The 14,442-nt window shown below is 34.5% G+C and overlaps 1 protein-coding gene across 2 annotated transcripts in view; it reads right to left on the minus strand.

Annotated features, from left to right (window-relative positions):
• Positions 1 to 7,311: 7,311 nt before the first annotated feature.
• Positions 7,312 to 14,442, minus strand: part of adamts17 (ADAM metallopeptidase with thrombospondin type 1 motif, 17) — a 130,192-nt gene continuing 123,061 nt past the window's right edge. For both annotated transcript variants that reach the window (XM_059527471.1, XM_059527461.1), the window contains 2 exons: positions 11,132 to 11,309; positions 7,312 to 9,234 (listed from right to left, as the gene is read on the minus strand). In XM_059527471.1, coding sequence (XP_059383454.1) covers positions 9,083 to 9,234; positions 11,132 to 11,309 — 330 coding nt within the window. In that variant the 3' untranslated portion in view covers positions 7,312 to 9,082. The remainder of the gene's footprint in view (positions 9,235 to 11,131; positions 11,310 to 14,442) is intronic.

Below are 14,442 nucleotides of genomic sequence, written 5' to 3' on the forward strand. Positions count from 1 at the left end.
TGTCAATTGCCCGTAATCCTCCCCATGTGTATCATCATAATGAGGAGAAAAAAGAAACAAAAACAATAAAATCAAAAGAAGATGCTATAATGATAAAAAAATGTAATGTGCATGTATATATCTCAAATGTTTGTGGTCAGGAAGTTTTTTATGTTTTTGAACATTAGGCTGCATTTGTTTGATAAAAAAAAAACTGTAAGAACTGTAAAATTGTGCAATATTATTACAATTTCAAATAACTGTTTTCTATTTTGAACAGATATTCAAATATAATTTATTTCTGTGATATAAAGCTGAATTTTCAGCATCATTACTCCAGTCAGTGTCACATGATCCTTCAGAAATCATTCTTGTCTACTGATTTGCTGCTCAAGAATCATTAAAAACTTAAATAGAACATTAATAATTGATAAAAATCAAAATCTTACTGACCACTAAACTTTTTGACAGTACTGTAAATAAAAAGCAGTGAGAAACATGATACACAAAAACATGACAGTGACTTTTAATATAAGATCTGCTGGTTTTGACAAGAAAACACATCACAATTGAATAACGAGGCTCTTAATCTCACAAATGTGTCATATCCATCATAACATCAGTCTGAAACGGACAGTGGCCGACGAGATGTGCAGTGACGTGAGCGTCGTGACTCGATGGGAGGTCTAGAAACAGGACAAGATTAACAGAGGAACAAAGACCAGCAGCCAGGCCGTGACAAACTCCTTCCATGCTGTTATTAATCGAGGACGAGATCATAATTGAGCCTGTGAATGCATTACAGAGTCCTGCTGAGAATATGACAGAGATAGAGGCACTTACTGACTTGTGTCATTTCATTGGGATTTTTGAGTAGCTCATGTGGATTTCCTGTCAATGAAGATGTCGCTGAAGCGTGAATCCCCTGATTTGGTGTTTGATCTGAAGGTGTAATGAATCAGAACAACATGCTGAGAATACACTTCAGAGATGTTCTAGAAGCTTCTATCTCTGAGGAACAGCTTCTGAACAATGTAGTGTAATACAGATACAATGTACATACAATGTAGTGAGAAACAGCAGAAGTGGCTAACAAGGATGTCAAGTTCACCCAAAATAAATGGAAATGATGCGATTATTTACTCTCTTTTTAGCTACAACAGCGACTTCAAAACTAGGGTTCAGGAAGGATTTGCAAATGGTTTGAGAGTTGATTATTGAAATATTAACTTAATAGCAGGGGTTATTTAAAGTAAATATTTTAGGTTAAGGGCTTTGTGTTTGGGAATCCCTTACATACAAGTGGATATGCAGGCTAAAAGGACATAAATCCACCATTTAAAAAAAAGTTGCCCATACAAATCATGCACTTAAAAAATGTAATATATTATTTAACAAAATATTCAAATAATTAAAAAATATATTTTGAAAAGTTACAATATGACAGAATGATAGAAAAAATGTTTTCAATTCACCCTCCCCTTACTGCAGCCGCCTACTCTCGCCTACATTTCAGGCGAGGCAAGGCGCATCTCAAACAAGCCTATTATTTTGCCCTTTCTGTGCTCATTTACTGCATTTTAATGCAGCCAAAATTCTCAATAAAACGTTTTTTATTATTATATTTTAATGTTTCTGTTGTCCGACAACGGAATTAATATTATAATGACTGAAACGCGGTCCATTAAGACTACATAACCAGCTCTCAAAGATATTAATCTCTGCACTAAAATCCTATTCACAAATTTGAAATCAAATACACATAAGATTAAGACAATGGTTGTACTATGATTTCGGCTATACTTGTATGTAAAATAGAGTTAAAAGCAACAGAATATCTTTTTTTAACTGAAAGTGCTGCTCCTCTCTGCTCGCTGAACATAGCAGATGCAGAGAGAGAGAGGCGTGTGCGCGCGCTGGGAGAGAGAGAGAGAGCTCGTGCTAGTGCGGCAGTACCGGAGAGTCTCAGAGACTAAATAAGGTCTGTCAAAAGAAAAGTCGTTAGATTTGTCGCTAGTCGTTTGTTTTGGAAAAAAGTCGCTAAATCTAGCGACAAAGTCGCTAAGTTGGCAACACTGGGCCAGCAGCATTACCGAGTAGGCTTCCTTGTACCAGCGAAATCAAGACAGTAGGCTAGTAGTAGATTCGATCACATCGCTCTGAACCAATCCTTCTTCAGACTGATGTTGGCAACCCCTCTCAATTAGCATACAGGCGCAGGGAAAAATAAATGTAGAAATGTGGAAATACAGAAATAAATAAATGTAGAAATGTGGAAATACAGAAATAAATAAATATATAAATATATAAATAAATGTATAAATACATAAATAAATACATATAGAAATGCATAAATAAATAAATAAATGCAAAAATACAGAAATAGCCATTTATATTACCAAAATGTATTTATTCTCACTATTATTTCTGCATTTTTAAATTTCTTTTATTTATTTTTCCTTCTGTCATTTTTAGTCCTTCATACTATTGCACCTTTTACTAACATTAGCTAATAATGAGCAATGCCTTTGTTACAGAATCTTTATTAACATTAATTATTAATAAAAAAATAAATGTTCATTGTTAATTAATGTCAGCTCAGGCCCATTAAATAATATTAACAGATACATCTTTTGATTGTAATAAAGTTTTAGCAATTTTTTTAATGATTTAGAAGTATTTTTATTGCTAATTCACATTAACTTACGTGGTTAAGTGATATTAACAAATGAAAGTATTGTAAAATGTTACCAATAAACCCTCAAGATGTCTTTTATAAAACAATGCTGGTCTTTTCATGAATAAGCACAATAATAAAAAAAATATGAGTTATTAAATCCATGTCAAAGCTGTAGCCAGCAGGATGACAGCAAAAAAAATTGAAAAGAAAATGGCATCTTCTGTAATAAGTGTTGTCTCCACCAGAGATTTGAGAGGACTGTTGAGTTAATTGAGGAAAAACGTTGCTCATGAAACTACTGCATAATACCATGAAAAAGTCTATGCTGAAATGTCAGATTTGAGATCTTCATGAGCTCATGGCTATGTGCTGAAAACCTTCAAACAATCTGCTCTCACGCACCAACAGATGCCACATATTCTGGAGAGGTTTGTTGGCTGCTACGATGGTATCAACATTTTCCTGGCTAAAAAAAGACCGAGGCTTACCGCATCTGAACTTCAGGATGAGATCTAAGATTTCAAAAATTTTGACAAGCTATTGATCTTTTCTAGAGATGGTGCTGCCTCCACTTTTTGCACATTGCAGATTTTTACAGAAATTACTAAAATTGCTACTGTAAAACCTTTTAAACAGTAAACTGTTAAGTAAATGGTGAGCACAGTTGTAAATTGTTTAACATTGCATTATAGTTCTGTAAAGTATGGTCAAATTTATGGGGCTTTTCTGGTGCATCTTCAGGGTGCATTGAAAAGACAAAACAACAAAAATTGGAAAAATCTAAATATGAACCTAAAAGAATGCATATGAAGAATATTGTTCCAAAACATTGTTCCATTTTAGATGTTCAAGTCATCATCTCAATATAGAAACAGGCAGATGGAGTAATTTAGAGAGAATCTATAGTTATTGTAAGTTAACATCAAATATATCTGTGATAGAAGATGAGAAGCATGTTTTTGTATGATTGCTCCTTGTTAGGGCTTTCAAAATGACTGAAAAACGTTTTATAGCTTAATAAAATAACACGACTATCTTTGTTTTAGTTTTGATGTAAACGACATCTCAACACTAATACTCTCCTTTTCCGCAATATATTGAATGAACAAGGTAGCAGCGCTGCGTCTAGTGGGTTCTTCTGGAAAGGCTAACAAAAGCATTAAAATGCAAAGAGCTTACATAGTCGTCAAATTTCACGTGCCACTAAAAAGGCTGCCTGACGTCTGACACAGACCTAAAATAAAAAAAAAAATAATGAAAAAAATCTATGTTGCATTTGTTTTTCAAAATGTGACGAATATTCGAAACTCAACTTTTTTTTTGACAGTCCTACTCCTTGTATGATGATTTGCTTAAGAAATGCTTAGGGGATTTTGTTCTTGTCGAAATTTGAAAGTGACATTACATACCAAAACTGAGTCAGATTTGGTGGAGTTTGTGACATCATCTGAAAAAAAAAAAAAAATGAGGATTATGAATACTAATTTTTTTTAATAGCCTACCATGCACCAATGAGTTGACATTCACAATAAGGGCAGGTAGGTGTATTAATAAAGTAAACAATCTATTTTGATTGGATATTGACTATATTAGAGTAAAGAGGACTCACCTAACAGAAACCTGACGAGGATTACATGACCTTCCCCTCACGTCCTTCACAACCACACAAGTGCTATTACACTGACATCGGCAGTCCATCATGCATATGCTCACGGACAGAGGTGGGTAGTAACGAGTTACATTTACTTCGTTACATTTACTTGAGTAATTTTTTGGGGTAACGAATACTTTTCGGAGTATATTTAAAGATGGGTACTTTATACTCTTACTTGAGTAAATTTTTGGGGAAAAATCTGTACTTTTACTTCGTTACTGTGGGCGACGCTCCTGTCGTTACTTTATCTTAATGCAATAAATGTTATAATGCTTCAGTTTATTCCAAACGCGCTGTCTACTTTTCTCTGGGCAATGAGCGATGCACATTCGCGAAAGATTCATTCTTTTGAGTCAATTCTGTTCAAAGGCTTGATCAAACCAATTGGCAAACGAGTGAATTGGTTCATGAATCAGTTTGAATGAGTCGTTCAGTTCCTTGCCGCACGCGCTGAGCGTCTGAAGTGGTTCACTCGGAGTTGTAACGTTTAAGAACAGAAAGAGCGTTGAAAACGTGGCTGGAACTGCACTGAATTGAAATCTGCAAAGGCTATTATTTGCTAGCGATGGAGATCCTTATTAGATGAACACCGCGTGTGCTGTCTACTGTTTAACAGGTAATAACTTGGGCTACATTCGATTACAGTACACGATACCACTGTGACATTAGTTTGTTGTACGTTTGTGGCTTATAACAGAGGGGAGTCAAGTTGAATGCAGCTTCCAAAAGACAAAAAATAGCCGATTATGATTTTATTAATTTTAATACAATCACACTGGTGCAAGTACGTTCTGCGAGTCATATTATCAGCTGCTAAATTCAGATCTGTGATTGTTTGCTGGCGCTTAGCCAGAGATAGATGCGTTTATACAGCGCTGCGCATTATAACAAATCACACATGATTCTTTTGAGCTTATTAAAGCATTGGCCAATCAGAGGTGTTCCGATGAGTCATCGCTAAAATGCCGGTTCTTCCTTCACTCGCTCACTGACTGAATACCTCTTTCTGGCGAATTCTCTCGTCAGAAACAACAAAGTGCAGATGTGTGTACGAATCTTTAAGATATTGATTTCACAGTGTTAACAGTTTCAGTGATTTTAATGGGAGTTTCTGAGAGTGATTGAAATGTAGACTGTCAGTGAAAATGATCTTTAATAATGTAAATGTTATTTGCTCTCTTTCTGAACAATGAAAGATTAGTAGCAATATTTATATCACATTAACTTTCAATGTTAAATTCACATTTAATATAAAGTCAGTCGTATTAAAAATATGTTATGGCATGACACCTATATCTGTTACATAAGTAAACAGACAGGGTTTTATAATAAATTACATAAATTGGAGTAAAGGCTGATGAAATATATACATTTATACACGCACACATACATTACATACATTTTATCTATATATCTAAATAAAAATAGGCTCAGTATATATGACCCAAAATAACTAGTAACTAACTACTTGAGTAGATTTTTTATCCGATACTCTTTTACTCTTACTCAAGTAACTATTCAAGACTAGTACTTTTACTTTTACTTGAGTAAATATTTCTAGAAGTACTTTTACTTTTACTTGAGTACAGTTTTTGGGTACTCTACCCACCTCTGCTCACGGATCCTCTGAACGTAATATATTCACAGTGCTACGGCTGACAAACAGAATCAGCTAAATTTAAACAACGGCTAAAGAGAAGACGAGCCAGAGAACAAGGTTGTGATGTGACCATGATGCTGAGACCGAGAGGCAAAACATCTTGTAGGAAACTCTACAGTATCATAAAACATAAAAAACACGCAAATAGTTTTTCCATTCACTTTTTCAATAGACATTTAAAACAGTATTAAACCATTACACAAGCCAGCTAGCGCATTAAATGAAACATATGAAACAAAATGAAAATCAAAAAATATAAAATAAATACAAAGAAAAACCAAACATATTAACAAGATCTTAAATTTAATCGAATCAGAAATGTTAGCTTTATTCAAAATACTTATGTAAGCATACATTTTTAACATAGATGCACACACAAAATCCTCATAATACAGGATATACATTTATTATTATTATATTTTTTTGTACAAACAGTCCAAAATTAGCACCATCAAAAGTGGCAGTACCGATCACATGTGCAACTACTGACATACAGTACTGGAATACAGAAGCAATATTCACTGTACCTGGAACATGAAGCTGTTGCATAATTAATCATTCTGACAGAAGCAGGTAGATGCAATATGTATTAAATAATCCTAACAAACATTAAAAAACACGTTTCATTTAAATACATACAGAAGTACAAGAACAAAACGTGGAGAAACTGCTGAATTTCACAGTAGTGAAATTTGTCTAGCACCTGTTGTGACCTTGTGCAACCTGGTAGATGAGAGCCAAGGTCTCGAACACACACACATATACACGCTCTGTTCCAAAACCTAGTGAGCATTTAAAGGCATCGATGGTGTGTGTACGCTATGCATTTCACGCTTTACTGAAGCAGCATAAAACTCAATCAGCTGGCTTTGAAGTGCACGCCAGTTTGGTCACTAGTGAGGTTTCATGCCAGTAAGGATGCTCCCTATGTAGCTCAGTAGGCTTTAAAACCATCCCTCATGCACACATATGCGGTGTCACCCTTGGCCAGGGGGGCTTTTATGAAATACAAACCTAAAATTTCACATTTTCTCACCACATCCTGACTGTAACGTACCTTGCAAATTTGTATTGTAATGTTTGTGCTAAAATTAAAATTGCACAATGTGAGAACTACATTTAAATGAAGGCATTATTGTCTCGTACCGATGAGAAATGAATCACACTGTATATACACGCATAAAGACTCAAGAGTAGCTCTTAGTGTGTTTGAGTGCATTAGTTATGGCACTGCAGCACCATCAGACTAATGAATGATTCTGACATTAGACACATAAACGGTCATTAACCAGATTTCACTGCATCTTAAAGGAACAGCGCATCCAAAATTAAAATGTCCTTCAAAACCTGTATTACTTTCTTTTATTCTGAAGATTAAAAAAAAGAGAAGATTGGAAGAATGTTAATGCAATCTTTTCCAGAATGTTGAAAGCACAGTTAGTTGAGGATATCAGGCTCCAAAAAAGACCTAAAGCACCATAAAAAGTGTCTGTTTATATCACACTATATTTCTAAAAGGATACCTCTTTGCAAAATTCAGCATTATTGAAAAATTCTAGTGTTCAAAAGAAAAGATCAGCATACAGGTTCAGAATGACATGAGGTTGAGTAAATTAGATATTTCATTTTGGGGTGAACTAATGATTCACCAAAGGCACCAGTCCTTTGACGATGCAGTGGAGATCACGTGCCTTGCTCTGTTAAAATATATGAAACAACACAACAAGTTCCTAAAACACAGAGAGTGTGGTAAATAATATAATTACTCAGAGAAAAGGTGAGACATTCGGTGTCCTCTCTGAGAGAGTCACTAATTAGCCTCAGTTTGATATAAAATACATAAACCTTAAAGAGAAAAACTATTGGAACAGGTCATCTATTATCAGCTTGGCTGTTCGACTGCATCGAGATGGCTCTTGATGAATTAAATAACATAAGCTACTTCAGCTCTTTTCCAAAACCTAGTGAGCTGCCTATGAAGGCAGTATATTAAGGCTCTCAGATGTTCAAAATGTAGGCAGCATGATTGTGCCACCTTGTAAGATGACTTCTTTTGGTAAAGATGCAGAGAATGAGAACTACCATAATGCACTGGCTAATCTATTATTGCCTGCATGCATGCAAGAATAGATTATGTTATTATTCCATGCATGCAATAATAGATTATGCTAGATTATTCAATGCATGATCAAGGTTTTATGCTCTGATTATGCATTAACAGATTATGCAATCAAGCCTGCTGCTAGCAACAGCCAGATCATGGGTTCGATTCGGAACTGATGTAAAAATGAAAACTATGAATGCAATGTAAGATGCAAAAGCATAAGTATAAATGCACTGCAACAAGCTCAGAAAACTTCTAAATTGATAGATGAAACAAAAAAGATGATTATATACTGTAAAAAACAAACAAAAAACTTTTGGTACCTAAAAGCATTTACAAAAATTGTTCAGTTTAATAAAAAAGTACAATGATATTCAATATCTGTGTGTTCCTAGAGTACTGCATTATTAGCTTAGAAACAGGTCATTTCTAGACTCTACTGAAATCAATTGTGATTGAAGGAGCAAGGAAGCTCACTAGGTTTTGGTTACAGAGCCAATATGAGACAAGACAGCTAAGTATAATAATAAACTCAAAAACAAAACAAAAGATTGTTGATACGGATCTGTTGTTACAAAGTCCATCAGTTATTGGCCAACCAGTGGCCTTAAGAAAGCAATTTTTGGTGAAATGAGCTTTACCCACAGTGCAACAGGCAGGCCAGTATGCTGAAGAAGACACTTCCAGGGCCAAAGTGTGGATTACAGCAAAATATGACAAAACAAGAAACCTTCAAGTCCATAAACAAGAAACAAATGTAATGCAAGTACGCAAACTCTTGGCAAACACAATGCTAGTACATACTCAGTGCAGGGGGTGATAAAGTAATGCATAAAAATGCTTACGTTTACGTACTTGCATAGAGTGTGTTTTGCTGGAAATATCTGTTCCACTGCATTATTTTTTTTCCACGTAAGAATTTTTTTAATAAGAATTAAAAACATTGTTTTTGACATTACAAATGCAGAAGGCAAAAATAAACCTATGTGTGGAGTGCCGGGGTCATTAACTCTTAAGGGGTATTTTGCTGATGTAAAAGTCTCTGCAGGTCTGGCAGCAGCGTTGGTACCAGCGCATGTCCTGGCACAGGTTCTTCTCTCGGATCACCCTGCAGTAAACCGCCCACTGATCCCCCGTGCACTTGTACGTCAATGCAGCTGCCAGGAATGACAGAAGGACAGGACACGGCGTTTCATAGATTCAATTATATGAAACCATCCCTGACAACATGCATACATCAATCCACACACGCAGACTCATCTAGAAGATGCCATTTTTGCAACTGCCAGCAATGTTCAATGTTGCTGTTACACTTTTAAAAACTGTTTTTTCAAAGGTTAATATTAATAATTGGAGTGCATTTTACAAGAAAATATTACTTTAAAAGAAAATGTTACTTGCTAATTATTTGTGACCCTGGATCATAAAACCAGTCATAAGGGTGAATCTTTCAAAATTGGGCTTTATACATAATCTGAACAAAAAAAGCTGAATAAATAAATAAAAATAATAGAATAAAAGTTTTCCATTGATGTATGGTTTGTTAGGACAAGAAATATTTGGCCGAGATACAACTATTTGAAAATCTGGAATCTAAAGGTGCAAAAAAAATCTAAATATTGAGAAAATCACTTTAAAGTTGTCCAAATGAAGTTCTTAGCAATGCATATTACTAATCAAAAATTAAGTTTTGATATATTTAAAGTAGAAAATTTACAAAATATCTTCATGGAACATGATCTTTATTTAATATCCAAATGATTTTTGGCATAAAAGAAAAATCTATAATTTTGACCCAAGCAATGTATTTTTGGTTTTGCTAAAAATATACCTCAACGACTTGAGACTGGTTTTGTGCTCCAGGGTAACATTTGTGAGATTTTCTAGCAATTTCTGAGTAAAAATGGTTACAAAGTAAATCCTAGACATCCTGCAGATGATCACTGATAGATTCTGCACTTGTTTAGATGATTCTCATTTTATTTGTACAAAAAAAGAATGTAATGTTCTCCAGATGATGCTTACTTTAACAGATGTCTTGGCATTGAAATACTGTTTATGAGGTACAAATGCTTAAAGCAATGAAAGGCATTCAAACTGAAATGGAAACGGACTGATTTGGATCACTTGACATAGGCAGGAACAAATTAATTTGAAATAAAATGAGGAATCTATTCAGTTCAATTCACTATACTTCAATATCATTTCAAATATAGATATAAATTATATGAAACTCAATTAAATCAAAATAAAATATATGAACTTATTGAGACATAATTTCAATATATCAATATAATATAGCTGTTGGACACACCTTCTCATTCAAAGAGTTTTCTTTATTTTCATGACTATGAAAATTGTAGAGTCACACTGAAGGCATCAAGGGCTATTTGACCAAGAAGGAGAGTGATGGGGTGCTGCGCCAGATGACCTGGCCTCCACAGTCACCGGACCTGAACCCAATCGAGATGGTTTAGGGGTGAGCTGGACAGCAGACAGAAGGCAAAAGGGCCAACAAGTGCTAAGCATCTCTCGGGGAACTCCTTCAAAACTGTTGGAAGACCATTTCAGGTGACTACCTCTTGAAGCTCATCAAGAGAATGCCAAGAGTGTGCAAAGCAGTAATCAAAGCAAAAGGTGGCTACTCTGAAGAACCTAGAATATGACATATTTTCAGTTGTTTCACACTTTTTTGTTATGTATATAATTCCATATATAATTCCACATGTGTTAATTCATAGTTTTGATGCCTTCAGTAAGAATCTACAATTTTCATATATAATTTAGTTGATTTAGTTTAAGTTATTTTAGTCCTTCAACTTAAACTAAACTAGTTAAAATGAAAACAGGATTGTTATTTATTTATTTTTATATTTTCTTTCAGTTAATGTTTATAATATAATAGTTTTTAACACTAAAAAATTTAATGGAAATGGATTGTGTTATATTTTTGGTTGAAACTGAACATTCAGGGACATGCAAAGAAGAACAAGACAGATTTGAGTGGATTATAAAAAGTACAGACAATAGGACAGCAGACTGCTGAAGTCTTACCCAGTCTCGGGGAGGTGATGGTGTTCACATTGACTTTCACATTACATGTCCCAAGATGACACTGCCTGTACGCGGTGGGCTTCAGGACGGCTGGGCAGTCACTGCCATGGCGACCGGTCACTTTGTGCATGCACTGGACCACTCTGGACTGCAGGCCCCGCCCACATGATGATGAGCACTGCATTGAACCAATGATGAGATCACAACAGATTAAAACATTTTCCACATCATAACATGCTCTGACAGACCTCATTTTACTCAGAAAATATAGCATCTACTTAATATTTCAATAAAGCTTCTTTCTATTCTTACTTTGTCATGTTTAAATGAAAGATTTCAAATCAGGAATAAAATCTGATAGCAGTGGTATCATATCTATCACCTGATAGTCACTTTCACATCCAACCATCAGCACAAACTTGTTGTAAGAAGCACTTATCAAAATAAGAAGCTTTATGAAGTTGTGTTCAAAATGAGATGATTTTTAACCTTTAAACAATTTCTATTGTAATTTTAAAGTATTATTTTATTTTTTACATTTATATTTTAGTGAAATGTCACAAAAGAAATATTTGTATTTATATATTTTTTATTTTTGATGATATTATTATTATTATTATAATTATATAATAATTATATAATTGTGCAGCCCTACAGACAAGCAGAACAAAACTGGACTTTACATTTTTTTATTCTTAAACTCAAATCATGCCACAAAAAGCATATTTTTTAGGATGGTCAAGCTAATGCACATGTACGAATATAATATAAAATAGCAAACAGAGGTAATTGGCCAATTTAACTGTAAAAACTGTACTATTAATGTACTATTAACACAAAAGGGGGTCATTTCCTGTGCTTACAACTTGACAAAACTCAACAACTGATGACAAACAATTTTAGAATACTATTTTTTTTTTAAATTCTAATAATATATATATATATATATATATATATAAAAAACTTTCAACATTACAAAAAAGTAACTAAATGTGCCACCAGGAAAAGTTAAATAAACCAGCAAAAATGCAGCCATACAAAATCAAACATAACTAAACAATGATAAAACGAAGGAAAATAAATAAGAATTTTTATACACCGAGTGAAAAGGCCAGCTGAGTCTCCGTCTTTGAACCAGTGCTAGTCTTTGTATTACAGACAGTGAACTTTCATGGTCCCCTAATGAGCAGTGCTGTCTCTGGGCAAAGCCACAGTTTTCTCTGTTCAGAAACAATAATGATTCATAAGCCTGGCCCAATTTACATAGTGATCTGTAAGAGCTCAACAACTCTCAAACGTCTTCGGCTTTCATTTGACATTTCTGCTCACGAGGAGTTTATAATGACATTGTTTAGTAAAGATTATAAATGGGCACATTACAAAACAACAACTAAAGTTATGAAATAGTCTATAAACATAGAACTGTGACCCTACAAAATATGAATTGATGAACGCATATTCAAATCGGCCAAAGATGTCACATGCAAACACATACAAGTTTCTGAGTGAATCTGCTCACAGCAAACAGATTGCATTAGATTTCAGAGGAAGACCACAGGAGGAAACGGTTCTTGAATAATGTAGCGTTCTGCTTCCTGTGAGACAAGCACACTGTAAAAACTAAAGGTGCCTCAGGTATCCTTTTGAGTACTCTGGGAACCTTAAAATTTATTTTAAGTGCCTCAAAGCTTTTTTTCTCATAATAGGGTTCCTGGAAGAACCATTATAGTCTTTGCAGTTCGTGCAGGAACTCATGATAACCTTGAAGCACTTTGTTCCCAGTTCTGAGGTTCTGGAGTCACCCTTTCATTACACTAAGAACTCAAAGTGCTCTGGAGGTTCCTGGAGGAACTCACATTTTAAAAAAGGGTTACTGTAAGCTCTGTTAACATTAAAGTGGTTCCTGGAAGATCTCACTTGTAAAAGCCAGCATCTGGAAGAACCCAGAGAAGTGACACAAATGAAATTTGACTTATTATTATTATTATTATTATTATTAATATTTACTTTTTAGGAATGTGATGGAACAATGAGTTTTGTGGCACTTTCCATGTGAAAAAAAAAATACAAATAAAAAAAAAACCTAACTTGTTCTGTCAAAACATAAATAAATAAAATAACAAAAGGACATACAAAATCTTCTAAACAGCCAGAATATCCAACTAAAATGTTACAATTATTTCTGAAAAAATGATGTTCTCAGCAATAGGGAATATATACAAGCAAACAGGCATCCATGGCTACACCATGTTTGTTATTATTATTTATTAATTTCCTCCAGACTTAAACTTAAATACTGCAATAACTAAAAATAGTTTTATTGAAATAGGCTAAATGTTAAATAAATCATTTGAAGGTGGATAGTTTACCTTGAAACTTTAAAGCAAACATTAAAAATATGATTTAACCAAATATGACTCAACGCATTCATTTAATAAAAAAAACTAATTATGACAATCGGCAGGGGCGGACTGGGACCAAAAAGTGGCCCTGGACTTTCTGGCACACAGCAGCCCACCACATCAAAACGCGAACGCCCCTGTTTTGATGTAATTTATTTATTTGATATTTAAGTATACTGTTTGGGGATTTTAACCAATAGGGCAACTGATCCCTAAAAAAAAAAAATAAAAAAATAACCTGCGTGCTGCAGCTGTTCATTTAGCGACTCCTAGTGAGCGATACATGTTCATCACGAGACAAACATTCTCCTAGAACTCACACTTTGCATTCAGTTAACAAATGCATGAATATGCGGTAATATAAGTTCATGATCCGATTCGTGAACAGATTATTCTCTTGAGTAAATCTTTTAAAATAATCATTTATTTTGTTTAACGAAAACATTGTGGAAACCAGTGGTTCACAAACTGGATAGATCTGAGGTGCAGGGCTCGCAAAATCGCTAGCCCGACGTCCAGGGGCTATTGTGTTTTGCAGTCGGGCTCCAAAATGTATCACTGCTCTTCCCGACGGGCTATCGTGAATAGCGATTTAAAATTCGCGTTGTTCACTCGCTTGGAGGGGTGAAATGTATCGTAGTTGATCGTTTTCACTTGTTTCTAAATCTTGCTGATTCAACTTTTTTAAACAATTTGCGCGCGTTCGAAGCTTGCGCGCACTCGTTCAAAGCACGCGCTGTGAGCAGCATTTCAGACAATGCGCGTACAAAGAATTAATTCATCTTTTGGGTATCGTAACTTCTGAATGAACAAATACACACACAATTATTTCAAAATAATTGTATCTGCAAGTAGGCTATTCTCGTAAAAACACAGTCGGTTATGTTTTAAGTGAACGTATACAGTGGC

Source organism: Carassius carassius, chromosome 3 (genome assembly GCF_963082965.1).
Source record: "Carassius carassius chromosome 3, fCarCar2.1, whole genome shotgun sequence".
NCBI classification, from domain to species: domain Eukaryota; kingdom Metazoa; phylum Chordata; class Actinopteri; order Cypriniformes; family Cyprinidae; genus Carassius; species Carassius carassius.